Source organism: Microcebus murinus, chromosome 19 (genome assembly GCF_040939455.1).
Source record: "Microcebus murinus isolate Inina chromosome 19, M.murinus_Inina_mat1.0, whole genome shotgun sequence".
In the NCBI taxonomy this organism is placed as follows: domain Eukaryota; kingdom Metazoa; phylum Chordata; class Mammalia; order Primates; family Cheirogaleidae; genus Microcebus; species Microcebus murinus.
In genome coordinates this window covers 89,979-116,143 of record NC_134122.1, presented here as the reverse complement: position 1 = coordinate 116,143, position 26,165 = coordinate 89,979, and the positions used below count along the sequence as shown (strand labels likewise).

Sequence of the window (26,165 nt, the reverse complement as noted above, 5' to 3'; positions counted from 1 at the left end):
CAAGCCCTGCTCCAGAATGGCTCAGCAGGAGTAGAAAGTCCTGGCTTGTTTTCCAGGTAGGCTGGTTCATCTTCCTAAATGTGTTTTCCTTGAATTTCCAAGTTATTCAAGGAATTTTTAGTTTTTGTAACAGCTGTTTTATTGTGTTGCAGTACATTTTTCAGGCCTTTTACCATCAAAACAAAGGAAAAGGGCCAGGTACAATGGCTTATGCCTTAATCCCAGCACTTTGGGAAGCTGAGGTAGGAGGACTGCTTGAGGCCAGGAGTTTGAGACCAGCCTGGGCAACACAATGAGACCTGTCTCTACAAAAAATTTTCTTAAAAAATTAGCCAGGCATAGTGGCACTTGCCTGTAGTTCCAGCTACTCGTGAGGCTGAGGCAAGAGGATTGCTTGAGGCCAGGAGGTCGAGACTGCAGTGAGCTATGATCATGCCACTACACTCCAGCCTGGGTGACAGAGCAAGACCTTGTCTCAAAAAAAAAAAAAAGAAAAAAAAAAGGGGAAAAGGACTTTTACAAATTGTAGAAACAGGCTGGGTGCAGTGGCTCACACCTATAATCCTAGCACTTTGGGAGCCTGAGGCAGGCGAATTGCTCGAGGTCAGGAGTTCGAAACCAGCCTGAGCAAGAGCGAGACCCCGTCTCTACTATAAATACAAAGAAATTAATTGGCCAACTAATATATATAGAAAAAATCCACCAGGCATGGTGGCACATGCCTGTAGTCCCAGCTACTCGGGAGGCTGAGGCAGTAAGATTGCTTGAGCCCAGGAGTTTGAGGTTGCTGTGAGCTAGGGTGACGCCATAGCACTCACTCTAGCCTGGGCAACAGAGTGACACTATGTCTAAAAAAAAAAAAAAAATTGCAGAAACCAAAAACATTGTCACTTATTTGTGGTTCAATTTGCTATATATAAGTTATGCCCCCTCCCCTAATTGCATGATATAATTCTGTCTTTTTGCATATATCATCAGACACACTATAGAAAGTATAAAGACACTCAAATGTTTTGTCATCATACACATGTAATATGAAGATGATTAATATTACATCATCTGTCAGTGCGATTTTTAATTTGAGCAGCGCACGGCTTTCCAGTTTGTTCCTTTCACAACCTCGAGCAAAGAGCCTTTTATTTGGCTGTTCAAGGGTGCCTTAGGATTTAGGTATTTGTAGATGTGAACTGGGGTACCATTGCTTGCCTCTGAGAGTCCCAGGACCCATCCCACAAGCAAACTAACTTAGGTCCCTGGACTGGTGCCTGAGGGCCAGGGCTGAGGCATGTCTTTGGCTTTTCATGACACAGCAGCAGTTTTTGGTGGAGATTTTTGGGTATCACAGGAACAAGTGAGCTTTCTGGAGTAGGGGAGGTTATTTTTCTATTTGTTATCTCTGTGTCCCATGAGGCACTGGGTGGCAGAGTGGAGGGACGCTATTTGTTTAGGTGGTGTGTAAAATGTTGGCACTGGACCAGTTGCTAGAGCAGAAGTGTTTGGTGAGGCTTTAATTCCCCATGCCCTTCTTAAACGTCACCATGTCACCTCAGATGGGAGTTATAGGACAGAGTGAGCCCTTTAGAGTTTGAAGAAAGCATATGATGCCTGTGATCTGAGACATTGGATCTTCCACCTCTGGTTTAATCATTCCAGAGAGCTGTATTCCAGGGAAGGAGAGACCCACAATGGATGGCCAAAGACTCAGTTGTGGGTCCCGCAATTCCCAGGATGCCTCTGACAAGATTGGTTTTGGAAGGTCCAACTACCCCCTGCCTGTGTGAGAGGCAAGGAGCCTGTTCTGATCACACCCTCTGCATCTTGTGTGTCTGTGGGCCTAGGGTGTCCTAGGACATTTAAGATGGTATGCCAGCCGTGGAGGAAGACTGGAAACCAGCATGAGCCCCCCCAGACCTTGGCCATCCTAGGTGCCCCAGTGGCCTGGGAGAGACTTAGAAAAAATCCCACAGTTGCTTGACTTGCATTTTGGGCTATTTGCTCAAGGATGACTCTAGGTCAGTTCTCTTACAGCCCTGCTTTGTGTGAGGTCGCCTAGAACAAATGGCCCCATTCCTAGATCTGTTTTATCTCAGATCATTTGCTACTACAGAGTTGAGCAGCTATAGCAGCAGTTCAAAGCAGACCTTCTTTTTTCATCATTAAATGGAGGAGTTATGATGTTAGTTCCCCGCCCCTCCCCAAGAGGGCCTCCGGGAGAGAAGCATGACAGACACACACTGGAATATCTTTTCTCATGGTCTCTTCTAGGAGTTTCCCTGCCCAGGGGCAGAATGTGGCCCTGGGGGAGCTGGAACTGCCCTCCCAAGACAGTGTAGCCTCCTGACTCAGATATTAGAAATAGTTTTCCTGGGTGGAGAGATGAGCAGAGGACTTCTCTCCCTTCTAGGTCCCGATCAGACACAGTGCATCTGTGTTTCTAGCACAGAGGCTTTCAGAGATAAGAGCCAGCGCACACCCCCAGCACCCCTGCAGGTGACTCTCCCTTATCCAGATCCCCCCAGGCAGGAGCGTCCAGGGGTGCAGTAAGGAGACAGTGTACAGATGTGCCTTAGAAAGGGTTGAGCTCTCCCCCACACCACAGCTGTTCCTGCTGCTCCGTGACACTCAGTCGTGTGCACCCTGTATTTGTGCCAAGTAACTATACTCACAGTGGGTCCACACATTTTACACAGTTTCTTCTCTAATAAAATTTGGAAAGTGTAGGTGTTTGGCATGAGTGAAGGGCCAGGCAGCCTTGCTTTGAGCAAGGTAGTCAGCAGCTTGCATAGGTGGCTGAGTGCTGTCCCCTTGCCCTTTACATGGCACTATGGAGGGAGGGGGCTGGTGGTTGAAGGGTGCAGCCCAGTAAACCTGAGCACAGTCGGGAGAGGACCCCCCTCTGCCTATGAGCCTTAAGGAGCAGCTCCTCAGAGCAGTGCCAGCTCTAGCTGATCCTCCTTTTGAAAGCAAACTGCCACTATTTCTCTTCTGAATTTTGTAGAGCATGCCAAGAAATGACAGCATGTGCCTTCAGTCTGTGCTTCTCATGCCTTTTACCTTGTAATTCTGGTGATTTTACATCCCTAACCTGGGGGATTGTTTCAAAAGGGCAACTGATAGAAGCTTCCATCAGCAGTGGGGGCTGAGCATCTTTGTGAAGCTGCCATACTGAGACCCTTCCCCTCTGGGGCCACGGGGGCATGGTGCTGTGATACTTTGTTAACATATTTTTACTCTACCTTTTTTTAACTTTAAGGTTTTCAGATGTTATTCTGGCAACAATTTTGGCAACGAAGTCTGAAATGTGTGGCCAAAAATTTGAACTGAAGATTGATAACGTACGGTTTGTTGGGCACCCAACACTGCTGCAGCATGCTCTGGGGCAGGTATGGCCCTCCCTGGGCAGGTATGGCCCTCCCTGGGCAGGTATGACTCTCCCTGGGTAGGTAGGCTTCTTTCTGGGCAGGCATGGCCCTCCCTGGGAAGGTAAGCTTCTTCCTGGGCAGGTAGGCCTGGCCCATCCTAGCTGTGGGGGCCTCAGGGCTGAGGCTGATGCCAACTCTGGTGAAGCAGATGTGATCAGGTACTTGCTTTGAGCTGTGCTTCTTCATAGGCCCTGGGGATCCAGCAGAAAAAAAGACAGGCGGCCTTGCCACCAGATATTTCAGTCCCTTCTAGCTTTTGCTGTTGGCATTCTGGGTCTCTGCTGTATCTGTCCCTTTATGTGTAGGATGTCTATTTCCAGGGGAGGCCAAGAGAATGAGTTAAGCAGCATCTGTCAAACTTGTGAACTTCCTACAAAATGGTGCAAGCATTTCTTATTAAATGATAATCTAATAGCCAATATTATTATTTAGCACTTATTATTGTGCTAAACCTGCATATGTGTTCCCTGATAAATGAGTATCACAGTACTGAGGAGCGTTAGCAAGATGGAATACACTGTTACCCAAGGGGACTTGTACGCCAGGCCTGCCAGTCAGCTCTTTGTATGCAGGCAGGATCAGTGACAGCATTATGCAGATTCTGTAGGGTTCCATACGATAGTGTAGGATTTAGCTACATTTATACACTGCAGGAATTGTGTGAGATTCTGTGATGTGATTTGCAAACCTCCATGAATAACCCATGGAAGGAGCTTCTGAGACAGCTGTATGTGTTTGGCCCCATGGACAGCACTGTTCCTGCTTACCAGGGCCCCCACAGCTGGGGCTCAGTCTCATCTGTGGGTGATGGATGGGGCAGCTGCCCACTTGCTGACAGCCATGCCCTGTAGAGCTGGAGCCACTGACAGGGGTGGGGATGTGTGTTGGGGCAGCCTATGGCTCTGACTCCTCCTGGTGGCAACGCTTGTTGTTGACTTCCAAGAGCTCTGTGGTGCCCCTTCTAATGCTTCTTTTGAGTGCCCTGGTTTGGGGACCAAAGCTGGCTGGATGCCAGAGTGAGGAGCACAGAAATAAGTACTTGGATCCACTTCACCAAGGCCTGCTCAGGCCTATGCTGGCCATAAGCTTTGTCCTGTCTAAATTGTTCTTAGTACTTGTCCTACCTGGTACAGAAGCTTGGGCAGATGCAGGTGGGCACTGTGGATGGCAGTGGGGTGTAGGTTTGGGTCCTCCACCCATTTGAGCCCTTTACATGTGTCTCCTCTGGGCATGGTCAGCTACTTCTCTGGACTGGGGTGGTCAGAGTACTGACCTTCTCACTCTTGTCACAGCTGTGACTCTCTCCAGTGGGCACTCCTCCAGAGCAAAGTTACAGTTGCTTTTCAAAGACCCTGGGGCTCTGTTTTTCTCTGGTTCTGCTATATTCTTGGGCTTTTCCCCATGCCTCAAGTAGAATAGCTTTAAACAGCTTTCCTTGGAAAGTCACAGCTCTCAATTTATTAGAATTATGCCTGTTTTACAGGTCTCCAAAACAGATCCATCTCCAAAAAGGGAAGCACCTACCATGATCCTTTTCAATGTGGTATTTGCATTGAGGGTGAGTCTTTGTATAAATAAATGACTTAGATCGGGGAGGAGGGTGAGGGGAAAAGCAGCTCATTTCCAATGAGTGTATTGTTGACTTACAGCTCAGGCTGCGGTGGGGTACCACCGCACTGGCGCCTCCGGGGGTGTAGGCAGAGTGTACCTCTTGTTTCCTTTTTGTTTTGGTAGAATACACATAACAGTATTTACCATTTTAAAGTGTACAGTTTGATGGCACCTGGTACAATCATAATGTTGGACAGTCCTCACCACTGTCTAGTTCAGAACATTTTCACCACCCCAGAAGGAAAGCCCTGTACCCATGAAGCAGATATTCTCTATTCTCTCCTTTCCCTATAGCCTCTAGAAACCACTAATCTGCCTTCTGTCTCTGTGGAGTTACTTATTCTGCATGTTTCATGTAAATGAGATCATACAGTACATGACCTGTAGTGTCTGCCTGCTTATCACTTAGCATGTTTTTGAGGTCCATCCATGTTGTAGCATATATCCATACTTTATTCCTTTTTATGGCCAAATAATATTCCATTGTGTGGATAGACCACACTTTGTTTATCCATTTATCTTTTGATGGACACTTGAGTTGTTTCCATGTTTTGGTTATTATGTATTATTCAGTGCTGATGTGGATGTTTGTACAATTTTTGTGTGGACACATATTTTTATTTCTCTTGGAGTGGAATACCTAGGAGTGGAATTTTGGGTCATTTGGTAACTCTGTGTTTAACCTTTTGAAGAACTGCTAAGCTGTTTTCCACAGAGGCACAATTTTGTGTTCCCGCCAGCAATGTATGAAGGTTCCAATTTCTTCATATTCTCACCAACACTTGTTATTTTCCATTTTGTTGATTAAGCCTACTTGTTTTTTTTTTTTTTTGAGACAGAGTCTCACTTTGTTGCCCAGGCTAGAGTGAGTGCCATGGCGTCAGCCTAGCTCACAGCAACCTCACACTCCTGGGATCAAGCGATCCTGCTGCCTCAGGCTCCCCAAGTAGCTGGGACTACAGGCATGCGCCACCATGCCCGGCTAATTTTTTCTATATATATTAGTTGGCCAATTAATTTCTTTCTATTTATATTAGAGACGGGGTCTCGCTCTTGCTCAGGCTGGTTTTGAACTCCTGACCTCGAGCAATCCGCCCGCCTCAGCCTCCCAGAGAGCTAGGATTACAGGCGTGAGCCACCGTGCCCGGCAAGCCTACTTGTTTCTTAAGACAGTTCCCAGTTCTATTTGAGGTGGTTTTCACTAGTTATAGGACCTGTAACTGGGTATTTTTTTGTTTTGTTTTAGGAAATGTAACTCTTAAAAACCTGTTAAAAAAAAGGGCTCTAAATAAACCTATTAAAATGTTAGGGATCCAAATAAACAGAAAATGCACCGCTGGGTGAGGACTGGCTTATATTGTGAAAGGGACTTTGAAATACCTAGGAAATTTATTTTTAGAGATTGTTAAATAATAGAATTCTGAAATATCTCACTATCAGTTTTCACCAAAGAATCCAGTAGTTCTTTCTAGCTGGGCACATGTGATTTGCACAGTGGCTTCTGTGCAGAAAGTGACAGCAAGGAATTGACTAGATCTCAGTGACAAAGGACAGTGTGTCCTCTGACAACCTATAAAATTAGACACCACTCTAAATTGAAAGTGTTTTTTCCATTGAGGTTTATTTGGTTTGGAGACCACACATCTCACTATAGGTGGCTCAAAATCAAAATGATGGTAGAGAAAAGCTCGTTTTAAATGGGGCTTAGTTTTTTTTTTTTTCACGTCAGACGGGTAATGTGCCGATGTCGTAACAAGGTTTGAGGGAGGCACATCTCACGCATGCGCGTGAAAACCCAATCATCACGCTTATGAACTACAAAAGGATCAGGGCTTAGTTTTTAAGACTGGCTTACCTTGTTGATAAATAAAGGCCCACAAATTAAATCAAAATTATTTGTTAATGGCAGTCTCTGTGGTATAAGGTTTCAGGAGAAGATCTTCACTTTATGCTTGATACACTTTCATGGTGTTTGCATTTTCACAGTATCTTTGTATTTGTTATATAATTATGTAATACAAACAGCCACAAAGAGAAATAAATTAAGTAAAAAACAAGCAGATGAATAAAAAATGTCAGTGATGAATGCTGTCCACCTGTCAGCACTGATAACCACTGTGGGATGGACAGCGAGAAGCAGCCGTGGTCCCACCTGGGTGTTGCAGGCAGCCTCTCATCTCTGGGGAGGAGTGTTTGACGGCAGAGTGTATGATGCCCTTAGGTCTGCAGTCCCATCATTAGAAATCTTATCAAGAAAATAAGCAGCTTTTATAACTGAATAAATATTTTTATAATAATAATTAAACTGGAAATAATCCTGGTGTCTACAGTGTGGTTATTTGTTACACATTGGCCCATCCTGTGGCCATTAAGGATGAGAAATAGAGATGAGACCAGAACCTGGAGTAGTGTAGGTCAATCACTGCCAGGTGAAAGCAGTAGGGAGCAAGACAGTGTAGGCCTTCAGCTGGCTGTGACATGGAAGAGTGGGAAAAAATTTTAATAGTGTAAACAGTTGATATTTTAGAGTGGACATGTTTTTTTCTTTTTTTAGTAGTCACTCAAAAATGTACACTTTTTTTTTCTTTGAGAAGTTTTAAATAAACTGTAAGCTAGAGAGAACAGTCTGACAAACCTCATGCATTTATCTCAGGTCTCATAGCCGCTGCCTTTGCACCCTGGCTCTATCTTTCCTCCTCTCTCTCTATTTCAAGGCAACTCCCAGCCCTCACGGCTGTTCATACCCACATACTTCAGAAGGCATCTCTATAAAATACGGACATTTATTTTATGCCATGATGCCTTTTTTTCGTCTGACAAAATTTTCCATAATATGGGCTGGGCACGGTGGCTCACGCTTATAATCCTAGCACTCTGGGAGGCCGAGGTGGGTGGATCCTTTGACCTCAGGAGTTTGAGACCAGCCTGAGCAAGAGGGAGACCCTGTCTCTGCTAAAAAAAAAAAATGAAAGAAATTAGCTGGACAACTAAAAATATATATATAAAAAATTCACTGGGCATGGTGGTGCATGCCTGTAGTCCCAACTACTTGGGAAGCTAAGGCAGGAGGATCACTTGAGCCCATGAGTTTGAGGTTGCTGTGAGCTAGGCTGATGCCACGGCACTGTAGCCCAGGCAACAGAGTGAGACTCCGTCTCACACACGCAAAAATTTGCCATAATATGTTGATGATTTGCCTAGTCCATAATACTAGTCCATAATATGTTGATGGACTAGTACCTGGTCCACTGAAACTTTTCCTGATCACAAAAACATTTTTCCCTGTTAAACTGTCTGAACCAAGATGCAAACCCAGCCTACCTGGTGCTTGGGGTCTCTGCCAGCCCAGAGCTCTCCCCACCCTTTCTCCCATCGAATGTTCCATGTTTGGACTCATCTCATTGTGCAGTTAGTCTTGCTTTCTGTCCCTGTATCTCCTACGAACTAGAAGTTAACTTTGAAGGCTTGCTTGGGTATAAGATTTTGGGGTGAGAAAATCTTATGGGTGATGCCCTGAACTTAATGCCACTTCATACCACATGTGGTAAAAGTGTGCAGTTTTAAGAATTTCTAACAATTCCCACCTAGGGTGGCAGCTTTCTCAGCATGTTCCTCACTCAGCGTCAGGCTATGCAGACAGGACATGCCGGACACCCTGTCAGTACAAGTCATTGAGCCCCTCTTGGGGCAAACACCACCTTGGCACATCTGGGAAAGTCAAGCAGCTGGTCCCAATACCTGACTTAGGGATGCTGTGGTGGCTCCACTGGGGGGCCTTCAGCAGAGCGTCAGGCTCTCAGGTGTGACTTGATTACTTCTGCTAGGGATTAATCATGTGTCCGGGGTCATTTTCCTCCTCCCTGCTTTGCTGGTGGGAGTATTTTTATACAGATTCTTAAAAATATGTATTTTGTTTTGAGGCAATTGTATATACCCTACAAATCGGCCCTCCGGTTCTGGGGACACTGTTGAGGGGATGACCTCGACAAGGAGGGGCAGGGCATGCCGCTTTGTTGTAAGTTAGCACAGGTATGAGTTTTGTTTGTGAACATGGTATCTGCTGAGAGTATGGAAAGCCTCTCCAACTCAGGTGAAAAAAGTGTTTACTCTCTGGATCAGGTTTTGGTCCTAAAGTCTGTCTGTGAACACTTCAGGCATGGCCCTGCCTGCCAGATAAACAGGAGGGGAGGTAACACCAGGGTTTCTAATCAGCAGCTCCATTCGTCCCTCTCCCTTGTCCCACCTCCACCCTCATAGATGACTCAGCGGCCCTCTTGGCCTCCAGAAGCACCAAGTCATGGCTTACCCAGTTATCTCCTCCCTCAAGTGCTTTCACAGACCCCACAGCTGCATACTCCACCCTTGGCTTTGGCAGATGTGCTTGCTTGGCTCTCTGGCCCTTGATAGGATAAGGAGGGGCGAGGCCTGTCTTGTTCCTGAGAGCCTCCTGCACCCTCCTTTGACCTGGTCAGCATGAGTGCAGAAGGAGTGCTGGGGTAGGGACATGGGCCTGGGGCCTGCTGGCTCTCTAGTTAACCAGTGTCATTCCTGCTGGGAAGAGCTGCTCATCCTTGAGAACAGAAAGTATTCAGTGAACAACTAGCATAGTGCTTCTGTTATTGCTCTGTGCACCCCTGTAATGATGTGGCCTGTGGTGAATGAATTCTTACCCTTTTGTTTTTTGAGGCAGAGTCTTACTTTGTCACCCAGGCTAGAGTGCAGTGATGTCATTGTAGCTCACTGCAACTTCAAATTCCTGGGCTTAAGTGATCCTCCTTTCTAATCCTCCCAAGTAGCTAGGACTACAGGCTTGTACTACCGTGCCTGGCTGATTTTTCTACTTTTGGTGGAGATAGGGTCTCACTCTTGCTCTGGCTGGTTTTGAACTCCTGAGCTCAAATGAGCCTCCTGCCTCAGCCTCCCAGAGTGCTGGGATTACAGGTGTGAGCCACTGTACCCAGCTGTATTCTTACATATTTTTTTTTTTTTTTTTTTTTTTTTGAGACAGAGTCTCACTTTGTTGCCCAGGCTAGAGTGAGTGCCATGGCGTCAGCCTGGCTCACAGCAACCTCAATCTCCGGGGCTCAGCGATCCTACTGCCTCAGCCTCCCAAGTAGCTGGGACTACAGGCATGCGCCACCATGCCCGGCTCATTTTTTAGTTGGTCAATTAATTTATTTCTATTTTTGGTAGAGACAGGGTCTCGCTCAGGCTGGTTTCGAACTCCTGACCTTGAGCAATCCGCCCGCCTCGGCCTCCCAAAGTGCTAGGATTACAGGCGTGAGCCACCGCGCCCGGCCTGTATTCTTACATATTATAGGCCAATCATGTCCACTAGTAGTCAACAGTATAGTGACGACCACAGACACTTTTATGGTTTTTGCCCAGGGCAGGCTCTGTTCTGAGTGTTTTATGTGTCTGACAATTCCCTCCACTTAGTCCTTGGTGTCCACAGTCCTTGCTGTCTTTCTCAGATGAGGACCTGTGACCTATGGTCACACAACATCTTGCCTGGTGGGCAGGCAAGATCTGTGCCCTGCCTACACCCTGCCTTTCTGTACAGCCCTGGCACAGTGGAAAGGTCTGTGTCCCCCACAGGGTATCCCCCACAGAACCATCTCTGAGCTCCCATCCAAGTGACCATCCCTTAGAATAGTTGATGGGAGCTGGCAGCCGGTGTTTCTGTGGGTGGGCACTGGAGGGGACTCAGGAAACTGGGGCATTAGTGACCTCTGAAGGGGAGCTTGGGGAAAAAGAGTGGAGAAAGTTTCTTTTGAGTTTTTGCTGTGCACATGTATGAGCTCCATTTAAACTGCGTCGAGCAGTGTCTCTGTGTGTACTCTTGAGTCTGAGTGTGGCCTCTGTCCCACAGGCAAACGCTGACCCGTCAGTGATAAACTGTCTGCATAGCCTGTCCCGGCGCATTGCCACCGTGCTGCAGCATGAGGAGCGCCGCTGCCAGTACCTCACTCGGGAGGCCAAGCTGATCCTGGCACTGCAGGACGAGGTGTCCGCCATGGCTGATGGTGAGTATGGCGGGTGTCTGTGGAGGAGCTGTCGGTTAGTGTCCACTGTGCAGATGTTGGTGGGGCCTCTCCCACCCCAATACCAACAGAGAAGTCAGGAGCTAGTGATGGCATCAGCTTTGGTGAGCCGGGCATTGGAAAGGATGTTCTCACAACAGCTTTGTGAAGTGGGGACCGTGATCATACCCATTTGCAGATGTGGAAACTGAGGCTTAGAGAGGTACATTATCTTCACTCTGGGCTGATTATGCCTAGGGGACACAGGAAGACTCCCCAAGGGGCACATTTGTAGATCCTCTTTCCTAGATGGATGTGCTGAAATTGATTTCCCAACTGGAAACTTTCTCCTCCACACCCTGCTGTATGGTTACCCTTAACATCAAATAGGCATCTCCGTCTGGCCCTAGTCCTGCTAGACATGTTGCCCTGGGGCAGGAGGACCCAGGGAGGGGCCTGTGGGCATATGCACATGGTGAGGTGGACGGTTTCTGGTTCTTTACTTTTAACCAAATTGAAGGATGACCAGTTGAGTTATCAGCTAACCAATTATTAAAAATAATTTTTGCTGATCACTGTATGATTTTTGGCATGCTGTCAAGATTTCAAAGCATGGAGGGACACCCGTAACAAACCCTCCAGCTCTGTTTTCTGTGGTTAGCATCTCAATTATAAAAGAGCAAACTAGCACCTGTAATCCTAGCATTCTGGGAGGCCGAGGTGGGAGGTTCGCTTGAGCTCAGGAGTTTGAGACCAGCCTGAGCAAGAGCGAGACCCATCTCTACTAAAAATAGAAAAATTAGTTGGGTACAGTGGCACACTCCTGTAGTCCACCTACCCAGGAGGCTGAGGCAGGAGGATCACTTGAGCCCAGGAGTTTGAGGTTGCAGTGAGCTATGATAATTCCACGTCACCCTACCGAAGAGAAGGAGCAAGATTCTGTCTCAAAAAACAAACAAACAAAAAACTAGGAACAAAATTGAAGTCAGATCTGATTGTTCTAGCAATAAAAGTGTCAATTGTCATATGTAAATTAACAACAAGAAAAGAATATCCCTGTCTGACTTAGGTGCATTTTCAGTAAAAATGTACTTTTTATGTTTGACAGTTAGCTGCCAAAATTTGCAATACATTTCTGTTTTGGGCCAATTATGTACTAATTTTAATTATGATAATAACAATCCATAAGTTTTATATTTTTAAACATTCTCATTTAGAGTCTGTGACTTTGTCACAAGAAGTAAAAATTTCAGTTTATGAAAAAAGATTAACAAAAGACTTTTCAATCATAAAAATAAATTGCATTAGCAGACACATTTGGCCGGGAGGAGTGGGATGTGGCAAGGGAACACCTGATCACTGAGAGAGACGGGGTTTGGTGATCTGAGGGAGAAACCCCGGGAGGGGCCGTTGCGATGGTTTGCTTAGCGGTGCTATGACTGCAGGTGGGAGGGCCAGGGTGAAGTATGAATACAAATGTTCCAGATCAAGGTAGTTGAACAAAGCAGCATAAGTCTCATTTTAGTTTGAATTGATGCATAGATTTTATAAAAAGTGAGATGTTTCCTGATGTTTGGTTTAAAGTCACTTAAAATTCTTTTTAAGTTAAACTAGTTTTTTAAAGGTATTCCCTATTCTGGCCTACAAAAGTTTCCTTGCTTTGGAAGCTTTAAATTCTTCTGTGATGTGTGTGATTCTTGCAGGAAATGAAGGTCCCCAGTCCCCATTCCATCACATCCTGCCCAAATGCAAGCTGGCCAGGGACCTCAAGGAAGCTTACGACAGGTAAGCTCAGTGAGCATGCTCATTGAACTTCCTCATGGGCCAGCCTTACACAGGCGGGGCTCCCCATCCACAGGTGGGGCTCCCCAGTGCTGGACACTGTTCTCTTGGTTTGCAGGTGTCAGAGCTCTGCTGAGATTGAGGTGAGAGAGGACTGTGAAGGGATGGTTGTGTGGCTGCTCTTGAGAGAAATAATTTTGGTGGCTGTTTTCTAAGTGCCAGCCCCTTTGCTGAGTGGCATGTACTCAGCTGGGACAGTCACCTCCAGATTCCTCTTAAAATAGAAAGGTGAACCTAAATTTATGCATGAGAGTCTGAAAGTATTTTTGTTTGTTTTTTTTTTTTTTTTTTTTTTTTTTTTGAGACAGAGTCTCGCTTTGTTGCCCAGGCTAGAGTGAGTGCCGTGGCGTCAGCCTAGCTCACAGCAACCTCAAACTCCTGGGCTCCAGTGATCCTTCTGCCTCAGCCTCCCGGGTAGCTGGGACTACAGGCATGCACCACCATGCCCGGCTAATTTTTTTTTTTTTTATATATATATCAGTTGGCCAATTAATTTCTTTCTATTTATAGTAGAGACGGGGTCTCGCTCTTGCTCAGGCTGGTTTTGAACTCCTGACCTTGAGCAATCCACCCGCCTCGGCCTCCCAAGAGCTAGGATTACAGGCGTGAGCCACAGCGCCCGGCCCTGAAAGTATTTTTGAATCATTAAACACCAAGTGATATTTTATTGAGAATGCCACAGTACCAAGTTCTGGGTCCATGTTCATGAGGTGGTTGTTACTGACCCCCCTTTTCACTATGAGGAAACTGAGGCCCAGCGGGTGAAGCTGAGGTTGGCTCTGCTACTTGCTGCTCTGGAGGAGTTGGGGTTTGGAACACTGAGTACATGAGGGCAGCAAGCGTTGTGGGCACCATGAAAACTCACAATTGTTCTGACTGTATTGGTAGCTGAGTATCAGCTCTGTTAAATCTGGACAAGCAAAGATGTCCTTTTCTTATTGAGGGCATCTGTGTGACCACTGCCCCATAGCCCTGGGTCCTGGTGCTAGTTTCGGCTCCTCCCTGCCCCTGAAACTGCAACTGAGGACAAGGACCTTTCCTGACCCTGCAACTCAAGAGCCCATCACATAGTGCCTTGTCACAGCTGAGGGGACCACATAGCACCAGGAACATTGCGGAGCAGACAGGATGTCTAGTGCAGGCCTCGCTCCTCGGTATAGGCATGACCATTCCCTCTGTGCCTCCCCTGCTACCTTGGGCCTCTTTCTGCATCTTCCAGCCTTCTCTCCCTCCTTCTGGTTCTCCTATTTTCCTGCATTTTCCTTTACCATGCGTTCAGGTCAGTGCCCCTGCTGGACCTTCTTCGGGCTTCGCTTCCTCCCGGTGGACTTCTTGCTCCCTGTGGATTCTCCTTGAGGCAGGCCTGACCTGAAAGTGGGGCAAGTGAGCTCCAGTGTCCATGGCCCAGTGGGGTGTGAGCAGTGACGTTTTATACAAGATCATTTCTTTCTTTAGAAACATTTTAAATATTTTTTCTAATTTTTACCAACAATGCATGTTCATTATAAACATTTAGAAAATTTAGAAAAATATAAAGTAAAAGTCATCTATAATCCTGTACCCAGGGATTATCACGATTAACAATTTGCTAATTTTCATTTTCTTTTTTTTTTTTTTACTTCAGCTTTTGAAAAGGAGACATATTAAGTTTGAAAGTCAGAGTGCCTTGTGTCCTTCCTGCTGTGGCCCCAGCAGGTTCCCACCCTGGTGGCAGGATGCATCCAGCAGGCAGCCATGTGTCACCCGTCATTCCTCACGCACAAGCAGACACGGGTCTGTGGTTCTTTGTACACGGCAGTAGCACGCTACATGTGCTGTTTTGCCCTTCGTTTTCACAGTGTAAGAGTACAGCATAGACTTCTATCTGTATTGTTACATAAGGACTTTTCATTCTGTTTTTGGCTGCATAGTTAGCTACCCCCACTCCCCACCATTTAGTTAGTTCCAGCCTTCTACTGCTAACCGTTTGCATGTGTGTGTTTGTGTGTGCACTTCTTTATCCATAAGATGAATTCCTGAAAGCATTGCAAATGGGTAAACTGCACTTGTGATGTTTTGCTTCTCTCTGTGGGGTTTGTGCTTCTCTCTCTACTCCCACCAGCAGCACGCAAGATGCCTCTTCCCCCAGCTTTGCCAGCACAGGGCCTTGGTGAGCTGGTGGATTTTAGCCAGTGCAATAGCGGAGAACGATATATCTCAGTCCAGCTTTATCTTAGTGTAGTTGTGCATCTCTTCATATGTTTGAGCCCTCTGTGTTTCTGTGGACTCTCTGCTCAGGTTCCTCATTCCCTTTTCTATTGAAAAATGTAGGCCCCTTAATATAGGAGGGAGATTCCTCTTGTGTGATATAAGTTGCAACTAATATTTTGCTTGTTTCTTGGTGACCTGTGAGTCTGAGTCTTGCCAGGTGTTAGAGAATATTAGAGCAGCCAGAAACAGCCCTTGCCCAGTGATTGCTTTGGTTTCTGGCCCCTCCTGCTCTGGAGAATTTGGTGCAGCCCTAATCCTGACCCAGGACAGGACCTTTGTGGTTGTGGAGTCTGCCCCTGTCTTTGTATTCCATGTTAGCGCACTGATGTTTTCTCTATGGTGAGAGAATTACTGTCCTCTGGTCTTGAGTTGGCTGGTGTCAGAAATCTCTTCTTCGGAAATTGTTGCCTTATTCTGAGTGGGAATCTGCATTCCTTAACTGGGATTAGACTGCAAGCAAAATCGGACTAACCTGGAATTAAAAGAAGCAGCAAGCCAGGCATGGTGGTGAGCGCCTGTAGTCCCAGCAACTCGAGAGGCTGAGACAGGAGGATCTCCTGAGCCCTGGAGTTCAAGTCCAGCCTGGGCAATATAGTAAGACCCTGTCTTTTAAAAAAATAGAAAAAGTAAAAAGCAGACCATTGACTTTGTATTTCTAACAAAAGAATGGGGTGTGGTTTCTTAGATTTGAATTGTGTTAGAAAATTAGAAGGAAACAAGGTTTTGGACTGTGTTGCATGATCCGCCAGACCAGCAGCTCTGACCTGGAGGCAGCCCATCGCCACCTAGTGGGCACTCATTTAAAGTACAGGAATCTGGCTGGGCGCGGTGGCTCACGCCTGTAATCCTAGCACTCTGGGAGGCTGAGGCGGGCGGATTGCTAGGGGTCAGGAGTTTGAAACCAGCCTGAGCGAGACCCGATCTCTATTATAAATAGAAAGAAATTAATTGGTCAACTAATATATATAGAAAAAATTAGCCGGGCATGGTGGCACATGCCTGTAGTCCCAGCTACTCTGGAGACTGAGGCAGTAAGATTGCTTGAACCCAGGAGTTTGAGGTTGCTGTGAGCTAGGGTGATGCCACATCACTCATTCTAGCCTGGGCAATAAAGTGAGACTCTGTCTTAAAAAAAACAAAATAAAGTAAAGTACAGGAATCTGAGTTTTTGGTGAGAGGCTCCCGGGCTATCCCTTAAGCCAGGTATTCTGTGTGTTAGTGCCCAGGGCCGCCTTTCCTCCAGGTGAACTCCCACCCCCACCAGTCCTGGGTCTGGAGACTTTTGGAGCCATGCTGGGCGCCGTGCTCCTCTGGTAGGGGTCCTGGCAGTGGTGTGCTCCCCTGTGCCCCACTCCTGCCTGGTGCCGCATGGCTCTGCATCCATCTGGGAGCCTCTCTGGCCTGTGGCCTCCTCTCTCTCCTCATCCTTCCAGGTGTGTGGTGGGCCTTGAGGGCCTGGTCTGCCATTGCTCCTCAGGATGAATTGCACCTCTGTGCTAAGAAGAGGAGACTGAGTTTACATTGTTGATCAGGTAGCATAAAATACAGAGGCCCTTTCTCCTGACAGTGACTTTCTCCCATCCAAGTATTAACCAGGCTTCACCCTGCTTAGCTTCTGAGAACAGATGAGATTGGGTGCATTCAGGATGGTATGGTGGTAGGCTTAACAGGGACTTTCTGCCAGATCCCTGAGAAAGTTTTCTCAGAGCAGAACTGAAAGACCAGAAGCTGTGAGACTTAATGAGTTTTGAGATTGGGGTGGGATTTTTTTCAAAGGAATTGTTTGGATTTGCTGTTTTAATTTAAAGCCAGGGTTATAATGTGGCTGAGTAGCCTTGTGTCCTTGTCCCCTGAGACCAGAATGTCTGTGAATATAGCTGGGAGTGTGAATCCCTAAGGAGGCCATTCCACCTGCCCGAGCACCTGTGTCTCCCTGTGGAGCTCAGTGACCTTCGTGGCAGCGTCTTACTCATCTGTGTGACTGTGGGTTGTGTCTCCCAGAAGGGCATCGCCATCCCTTCACTCTCTGTGACATAGGCCTTGCATTCAGCATGTGGAGGCACGGCTCGTCCACTGGCAGTTGAAGGAATGTGTAGATAGGAGTAATGACAGTAGACAGTAATGACATGTAGATTCCATGGGGTGTGAAGAAGTGATTTGTTGAATGGTTCTCTGAGAATAGAGCCTATGGTACGGCTTGGGAGCTCAGCCTGTGGAATGCTCTCTAGGGCCTGGCCAGGCCAGGTGGTCCTTGGTGGCCCGCACACTGGTGACTGTTCAGAGCAGGGTCAGGCCCAGGGATGCTTCTGAATATCCTGAGAGTTATAGGCCATAGATACATAAAAATGCACCTGTGCGTAACTTTTGTTTGAAATTTCAAGGGAGGCCTTTGGAGCTCACGTAGATTTCAGGGGTCATGTAGTGTCCTAGTACCTATGGTAGGCAGCCTGGCCCTGGGGGACCAGGGAAAGCAGGGTGTACAGGAAAGCTTCACAGGTCTCTGTCCTAGGTCAGGAAGAGGGATGACCAGAAGGGGACCAAAAAATAACATTTTAGTTACAAGCTAAAGGTTAGAGATTGCCATTCTTTTTCAGATGCTAAAATGTGAGGGTAAAGGAGTGAGTTTGTGCACATGTCCATCTTGGATGTGAAAAAGATAAGAGCTTGTTTTAAAGGCCGGCCACTGCCTTGTGCACAGTCATCTCGTCAGGACACAGGGCTCTGGCAGGAGTATCTGTCTCCTACCACAGACTGGGCTGGGCTTTCCTGGCTGGGTTAGAGCTGTAGGAGGAGCTGGGTAAGCCTCAAGGCAAATGGTGTTTTCCTACAGAGTGTTTCCAGACCAACCCATTAAACACCCTGCAAACAGAAGTACAAACTTAGTAGCAAACCTTTCAGGGCCCAAATCATTCTCTGGTAAGAGATCTTGTCTTAAAACTTTAGAATTTAAAAGCAGAGACAAACCTTTCTCATCCCTCCTCTTGGCAGACATCAGCATGGCTCACGGCTTACCATCGTGTTGTGGGGTATTTGTAGGCCTTCCCCTGGAGCTAGAGGCTGGAGGTCAGGCAGGCACATTCCCAGTGCAGCTGTCCCTGGACATTTTCCAGGGATTCTCCCAGGTCTGCTGCCAGCCCTGAAGTGCTTCTGGTGGCAGCACTTGGTGTCCCATATTAGGGAGCTGGGTTAGTTCATTAAAAAACACCAGCCTCCTCGGTGGCTTATGCCTGTAATCCTAGCACTCTGGGAGGCTGAGGTGGGAGGATTGCTTGAGGTCAGGAGTTTGAGACCAGCCTGAGCAAGAGTGAGACCCTGTCTCCACTAAAAATAGAAAGAAATTAGCTGGACAACTAAAATATATATAGAAAAAATTAGCCGGGCATGGTGGCGCATGCCTGTAGTCCCAGCTACTCAGGAGGCTGAGGCAGGAGGATTGCTTGAGCCCAGGAGTTTGAGGTTGCTGTGAATTGAGCTTATGCCACGGCACTCTAGCCCAGGCAACAGAGTGAGACTCTGTCTCAAAAAAAAAAAAAAGAAAAAAAGAAAAAAGCACCAGCCTATTTTGTAATATGCTATCTGTTTAAGATGAAAATTTTATTGTTGTTGTTTTTTTTTTTTTTTTTGAGACAGAGTCTTGCTTTGTTGCCTAGGCTGGAGTGAGTGCCGTGGCGTCAGCCTAGCTCACAGCAACCTCAAACTCCTGGGCTCAAGCAATCTTACTGCCTCAGCCTCCCGAGTAGCTGGGACTATAGGCATGCGCCACCATGCCCGGCTAATTTTTTCTATATATATCAGTTAGCCAATTAATTTCTTTTTTCTATTTATAGTAGAGATGGGGTCTCACTCTTGCTCAGGCTGGTTTTGAACTCCTGACCTCGAGCAATCCGCCTGCCTTGGCCTCCCAGAGTGCTAGGATTACAGGTGTGAGCCACCGCGCCCGGCCTAAGATGAAAATTTTAAACAGATTCCATATTACAAACGAACTGGTGAATATCATCCAACTACACTTCTGAGTGAGAGAAGTGGCATACGAAGAGCAGCAAAAGAATTTGTCTTCAAAGAAAAAAAGCTGTTTTATCTTGGAAAAGACAGAAAACAAAATCATTTGGTAATTGTTTCAGAAGAGGGAAAAAAAGAAAGTCCTAAGAAAATGCCATGAAAGTGACACTGGAGCCCATCAAGGTATATCTAGAACCCTCACACTAGTGGAATCCACTTACTATTGGACTTCTGTGACCAGTGATGTCAAACAGTGTATGATTGCCAGTATTGCCAAGTGGCAAAAATACAGTTATTCTAGCACCTGCACAGCATATTCTCAAGGTGGAAAATCCGTGGAGTATAGTTACTGTTGCTCTGATGGGACCTTTTCACGCAAGCAACAAGAGTCATGTATATGCTATAATCATGACAGATTTGTTCACAAGATGGGTTATGATTTTGCCTCAGTGTGATGTTTCAGCATCAGAGATTTCTAAAGCTATTATTAATGTATTTTTCTTATATGGACTTCAGAAAATAATAATGGACCAAAGAGCTGAATTCTTTCAACAGATTAATGTAGACTTGTATGGGTTGTTTGGCACAAAGCAAATTGTAGTTTCTCATACCTCTGGAACTGTTAATCCAACTGAAAGTATACCTCACACAGCCAGCACTGTGCCGAAGACCCAAACAATTGGGATGATCACCTGTCAGCTGTGTCATTGGCCTTCAATGTAACACTCATATTTTCAAAAAGTTTCATCGAAATCCTTATATGGCTGAGACTTCAGATAGTCTTCATGAATGGATGGTGACAATACAAGTATGTTTACCAGAATTCTAGATGCGGTTAAAGAAACTGATAAAATAATGGAGAATAAGGGCAACTTCAGTGGGCCAGATGGAGAACAACAATTTGGATTAACTAAATAAAAGCAAGATCATTGTTAAAAAGAAATCAGAGCAATAGGACGGGCACAGTGGCTCACGCCTGTAATCTTAGCTCTCTAGGAGGCCGAGGCGGGCGGATTGCTCGAGGTCAGGAGTTCGAAACCAGCCTGAGCAAGAGCGAGACCCCGTCTCTACTATAAATAGAAAGAAATTAATTGGCCAACTAATATATATACAAAAAATTAGCTGGGGTCCTTGCCTGCGAGAGGGGCCACTGCGTTGGTGCTCTGGGGCTTGGACCCTGGCTAGCCAGAAAATAAACCTCCTCTTGTGTGATTGCAAAAAAAAAAAAAAAAAAAAAAAAATTAGCTGGGCATGGTGGCGAATGCCTGTAGTCCCAGCTACTTGGGAGGCTGAGGCAGGAGGATCGCTTGAGCCAGGAGTTTGAGGTTGCTGTGAGCGAGGCTGACGCCACGGCACTCACTCTAGCCTTGGCAACAAAGCGAGACTCTGTCACAAAAAAAAAAAAAAAAAAGAAAGAAATCAGAGCAATTAAATCCATTTCATTTAAAAGTGGGTTATGAAGTTTTAAGACAAAGGAAAAATTGGTGGAAGGATGGTCATTTCCATTCTGAATGGGTTGGTCCTTGTGTCATAGACTACATTACAGAAAGTGGATGTGCTGTCCCAAGAGACAGCACTGGGGCTAGACTTAAAAGAACCACCAAAATGTCCCACCTTAAGCCCTGTATGAGAGAATCCAGTAAACAAGACAGTCTTTATCTGTTTCAAGGTTCAATAGTGGCAGATCGTGACTATATCGGATTGGCTGGCATTCCAGTTGGAGCGTACCAAGCAAATATTCTGGTGGAAGATGCAACTATTGTTATAGTTGATAATGAATTGCTGACATCAAGCAAAGATTGTGAACTATTAGAATATAGAAATGCCAGAATCTCTCCATTGATAGAATATCATGGTAGTCTTTAAAAACAGGTGTTCAGTCTGTTGGACTCTTCAAACCAAGTTCTTGAGTACTTAAGTTAGTAAATACCAAAATCCATTTAAAGTGCTTGTTTAGAATGTATAAACCCTTAAATCTTGATATATTATTCATTAAAAAAGGTTGTCTAGAACAGCAAAAAACAAACACCAGCCTCAGGGCAGAGTGCTCAGAGGGAGAAGGCCACTGGGAAGTGAGCAGATGCCTACTTTACTCACTTAAGAAAGTGGAGTGAAGTCCCCATGAAAACCAGCGGAGCCAATGTGGGCATGTCTCCCCCAGAGATGACCAAGCTGGGCAGATGCTGTAAAGACCTTATGTGTTTTCTCTCTTTCTCCCTCCTTCCTCCTCCTCCCCTTCCCTCTGTCTCCTTCCGTCCCCCCTCCCTCTTCCCCTCCCCTCTCCCTCCCTCACAGCCATAGATGTGCTTGTTCTTGGCTCTCCTTGAGGCCTGTCCCAAGCTCCCTCCCCCACGTACACCCCATACCCTCTCTGCCTGTGCCTTTTCCTGTAACTCTTCCCAGTTTCTAATGTTCCATGCAACTTGTTTAGGATGAGGTGTGTCTTTCCTGATGCTGCTGAGTAGGAGCCCCCCAGGACAGGGCTGTAAGTTGTTTTCTTCCCTGCTGTACCCTTAGTGTCTGAACCCGTGCTAGGAGCCTCAGCATGTGTCAGATGGTTGTCTGCTTGCATGCAGCATCACTGAGATCCTTGGCAGAGCAAAGACAGCGACATTTGGAATGATAGGAGTCTCAGTATTTAATTCTGATTCTGTGGTGTTCCAACAGCTACTTTGAGGTAGATTCTAAATAGGACAACTCAAAAATAGACCTCTTGTTTTTAATTGGCCCACTTTCTGATCAGATGTAAAGTTAAGTAGAGGAGCGTGGCCAGTGGTTTTCCATGGAGACAGTGGCATAGTGCACAGGACTTCCTTTCCCTCACCTTTCACATTTTCACATGTGGACACTTGAGATTTTTTTTTTTTTTTTGAGACAGTCTTGCTCTGTTTTCCCAGTTAGAGTGCAGTGGCATCATCATAGCTCACTGTAACCTCAAACTGCTGGAGTCAAGTGATCCTCCTGCCTCAGCCTCCCAAGTAGCTGGGACTACAGGTGTGAGCCACCATGCCTGGCTAATTTTTCTGATTTTTGGATTTTGCTCAGGCTGGTCTTGAACTCCTGAGCTCAAGTGATGCTCCCGCCTTAGACTCCCAGAGTGCTAGGATTACAGGTGTGAGCCAGTATGCCTGGCCTGGATATTACAATCTTAACCAGGCGTCCTCAAACTACGACCCACGGGCCACATGCTGCCTGCCGAGGACATTTATCAGGCCCACTGGGTGTTTTTGCCACTGCTGCCTGTCCTGCTTAGCAACAGATTCGTCCCGGGCCCACAATGCACATGTGTGGAATGTGCGCCCGCACTTTCCAATGGCCCTCCAGTGGTCTGAGGGACAGTGAGCTGGCCCCCTGATTAAAAAGTTTGAGAACCCCTGATCTTAACTGTTGTTTTAGTCAATTTGGGCAGCTGACCTGGGTGCCATGGGCAAATGTCTCATGTTGTGAGAGATGAAAGACCTTGGTGTGATCTTTGATTCCTTAAGAGGCTGGGCTGTTTCTCAGGGTTTGATACAAGATTTCCACCCACAAAGACCCTGGCCAAAGAGAGATGAGGCTCTGAGAGCCTCTGTTTGTTCGGACACACTTGGTTAGGACTCAGTTCTGGAAGAAGCCGAGAGTGGTGGCCTCCTCTGGGACATTGGGGAAGGACCCTGGATCTTTTCCCCAAATCTTTTTTTTTTTTTTTTTTTTTTTTTTTGAGACAGAGTCTCACTATGTCACCCAGGCTGGAGTGCAGTGGTGTCATCATAACTCACTACAACCTCAGACTTCTGGGCTCAAGTGATCCTCCTGGCTCAGCCTCTCTATAGGCATGTGCCATCACACTCGGCTAATTTTTCTATTTTATGTAGAGATAGGTCTCCCTATGTTGCCCAGGCTGGTCTTGAACTCCTGGCCTCAAGCAGTCCTCCCGCCTTGGCCTCCCAAAGTGCTAGGATTATAGGAATGAGCCGCCAAGCATGGCCTTTCTCCCCAAATCCTGACACTCTTCAAACCCTCTCATGTGTTTCATTTTTGAGGGACCGTGGACCAGCAGTGACCAACCTTTGCCTTCAGGCTCAGCCACAACCTACAGCCCCCACCCCTGCACCCTTCCCGGGAGACTCTTTAGTGGGAAAAGCACTAAAAGGTGTGAGTTTTCCAATGCCCCTGAGGAAGGGCAGGCGGGGTGTTTGGGAGCCGTGGGCAGTGCAGTGAGTAGACTCTTGGTGTTGACAGGGGTCCTGAGAGGTGGTTGGTGTTACAGATGTGTTCTGTGTTCTCCCCATGTTTCCTTTCCCCACTGCCTATTCCCTGCTTGAGAGAATAAAGACTTATTTTTTTTTTTTTCACTTTTTTTTTTTTTTTTTGAGACAGAGTCTCGCTTTGTTGTCCAGGCTAGAGTGAGTGCCGTGGCATCAGCCTAGCTCACAGCAACCTCAAACTCCTGGGCTCGAGCGATCCTTCTGCCTCAGCCTCCCGAGTAGCTGGGACTACAGGCATGTGCCACCATGCCCGGCTAATTTTTTTTTATATATATATCAGTTGGCCAATTAATTTCTTTCTATTTATAGTAGAGACGGGGTCTCGCTCTTGCTCAGGCTGGTTTCGAACTCCTGACCTTGAGCAATCCGCCCGCCTCGGCCTCCCAAGAGCTAGGATTACAGGCGTGAGCCACCGCGCCCGGCCAAAAGACTTATTTTTGCATGCATTCATTTATTTATTTATTTTGAGACAGAGTCTCGCTTTGTTGCCCAGGCTAGAGTGAGTGCTGTGGCATTAGCCCAGCTCACAGCAACCTCAAACTCCTGGGCTCAAGCAATCCTGCTGCCTCAGCCTCCCGAGTAGCTGGGACTACAGGCATGCGCCACCATGCCCGGCTAATTTTTTCTATATATATATATATTAGTTGGCCAATTAATTTATTTCTATTTTATAGTAGAGACAGGGTCTCGCTCTTGCTCAGGCTGGTTTTGAACTCCTGACTTCGAGCAGTCCGCCCGCCTCGGCCTCCCAGAGAGCTAGGATTACAGGCGTGAGCCACTGCACCCGGCCTATTTTTGCATTTATGACTGCTGGCCACAGTCTCTGTCAGCCCTCTGGGGGGATCTGAAGCTTGGGGCTGTTGGTCTGTCGCTTGAGGCTTCACAGAAAAGACTCTAAGACTGATCTGTGGGTGCCAAGAGTGAGGCTGTGGAGCTTCCTCCCTGTCAGGGGAGTCTCTCAGCACTCTACATTGGTTTCTCTGAGAGAGAGGTCTGAGGGGCTGTTTGCACCTTCTGACTGGGCCAGGCAGAAGTCTGGCCACACCTCCTGGAGCTAGCCCACTGCACACTTGGCTGGATGTGGGCGTGTTGGTCAGTCCTGCCAGCTGGGATCTGGGAATAGCAGAGCGGGGTCAGGGGTGATGGGAAAAGCACCACTTGGCTGCTCTCCTGGGTGGTGGGGGCAGTGCACAGAGGAAATGTGGGGGAGGCATTATAGAAATTGGCAGTTTGGAGAAGAGCTGATGTGTGTTTTGCTCCTGTTTTAGAACTGGTGTTGTCATCATGAGGCTTTGTGGGCTGCACTCCCCATGCAGGACCAAGGAGGGTGCCTGCCCCCAGGCTCTTCTCAGCCTGGCTGGGTCAGAGCAAAGGCCAGGCCTTGACAGTGGGTAGAGACCCCACTACCTGGTGCCTGGAGCCCTGGGGGACACAGTGAGTACCCGCTACAGAGGGCTTTGCTTGAGCAGTTGCTGTTGGCACTTAGTGAGGGGACTGTGTGGCTGAGCTGTGGGGCAGGGGAGGGTGGTGGGGGCTGCCTTCTTCATCAGGGAGTTTCAGATGGTCCTACTGGAAACAACCTCTTCCTCCCTCTGTGTGGTTCCCCCAGGGAATGACACAGGCCCATGCACCCACTGTGGAGCCTGTTCTCAGGGTGGGGGCTTCCTGGGAATGGCAGTGTCCCCAGAGAGGGCGGGGTGTTCCTTAGCCCCTTTCTTACTTCCATTCACAAGGTGCTTCTCTGTGCCTGCCACGTGCCCAGCACTCTACCAGATGTGCAGTGAGCAGAGAGCAAAACCCACAGGCCCCTCCCTGTGAGCGAGTTCTGGTTGGGGAGACCAGAACAAGTAGCATCCTATGATCAGGTGCTCAGGACAAGTGTGTGCAGGGTGAGGGGTCGGTGTGCAAGTGGGGCTGCCGTCGGGATGCTTCGCTGAGAATGTGATACTTAAGTTGAGATTGAAGGATAAGTCTACAGCCACATCACCCTGAACACTCCGATCTCATCTGATCTCAGAAGCTAAGCAGGGTCAGACCTAGTTAGTACTTGGATGGGAGATTGAAGACTAGGAGGGCAGGTGCGGTGACTGAGATCTGTAATCCCAGCACTCTGGGAGGCCAAGGTGGGAGGATTGCTTGAGTTCAGGAGTTCAAGAGCAGCCTGAGCAAGAGCGAGACCACGTGTCTCTACTAAAAACAGAAGAGATTAGCTGGGTGTGGTGGCGCATAGCCTGTAGTCCCAGCTGCTACGGAGGCTGAAGCAGGAAGATTGCCTGAGCTCAGGAGTTTTGAGTTGCAGTGAACTATGATGATGCCACTGCACTCTAGCCCAGGTGACAGAGTGAGACTCTGTCTCAAAAAAAAAGGATAGAAGGAGCCCTAGGTGTCTGAGGAAGAGCTCGTGGCTGAAGGCTAGTGCTAGGTTCCTGGGAACAGCTGTACCCGAGTGGTGCTGGATGTAGGAAATAAGGCCTGAGAAATGTCATGTTGCAGGGCCTTGGCTGGGACTCCCTCCTAGGTGGGAGCCACGGAGGGGGCCAGTGCTGTGGGCAGCCTGGGCTTGGTGGTATGAAAAGGTCTTTATTCTGGACGTCCCTGCAGGTGGAACAGACAGGATTTGCCGATGGTTTGTTGTGGGATATAACAGAACTAAGGAGTCAGGGATGGTGTTGCCATGTTTGGCCTGAGCAAGATTTGGGGCCTGAAAGAACCAAATTGCTATTACAAGAGAATGTAGAGTGAAATGTTCCCCATGGTGGTGCAATGGCGGG

At 47.2% G+C, this 26,165-nt stretch overlaps 1 protein-coding gene and 1 non-coding gene across 5 annotated transcripts in view; one reads left to right on the top strand and one right to left on the bottom strand.

Annotated features, from left to right (window-relative positions):
• Positions 1 to 26,165, top strand: part of NPRL3 (NPR3 like, GATOR1 complex subunit) — a 47,761-nt gene that overhangs the window by 8,999 nt on the left and 12,597 nt on the right. For 3 of the 4 annotated variants that reach the window (XR_012913459.1, XM_012737756.3, XM_012737755.3), the window contains 4 exons: positions 3,254 to 3,383; positions 4,906 to 4,980; positions 10,906 to 11,059; positions 12,760 to 12,841. Coding sequence is in view for 3 of the 4 variants with exons in the window: in XM_012737756.3 (XP_012593210.1) it covers positions 3,254 to 3,383; positions 4,906 to 4,980; positions 10,906 to 11,059; positions 12,760 to 12,841 (441 nt within the window). In the remaining variant the exon portion in view is untranslated. Of the gene's footprint in view, positions 1 to 870; positions 2,653 to 3,253; positions 3,384 to 4,905; positions 4,981 to 10,905; positions 11,060 to 12,759; positions 12,842 to 26,165 lie in introns of those variants that run through there. The other variant, XM_075994895.1, reaches the window with a different exon arrangement.
• LOC142862513 (small nucleolar RNA U13) lies at positions 6,757 to 6,860 on the bottom strand. Its single transcript, XR_012913599.1, has one exon. It is a non-coding gene; the product is annotated as a small nucleolar RNA U13 (small nucleolar RNA).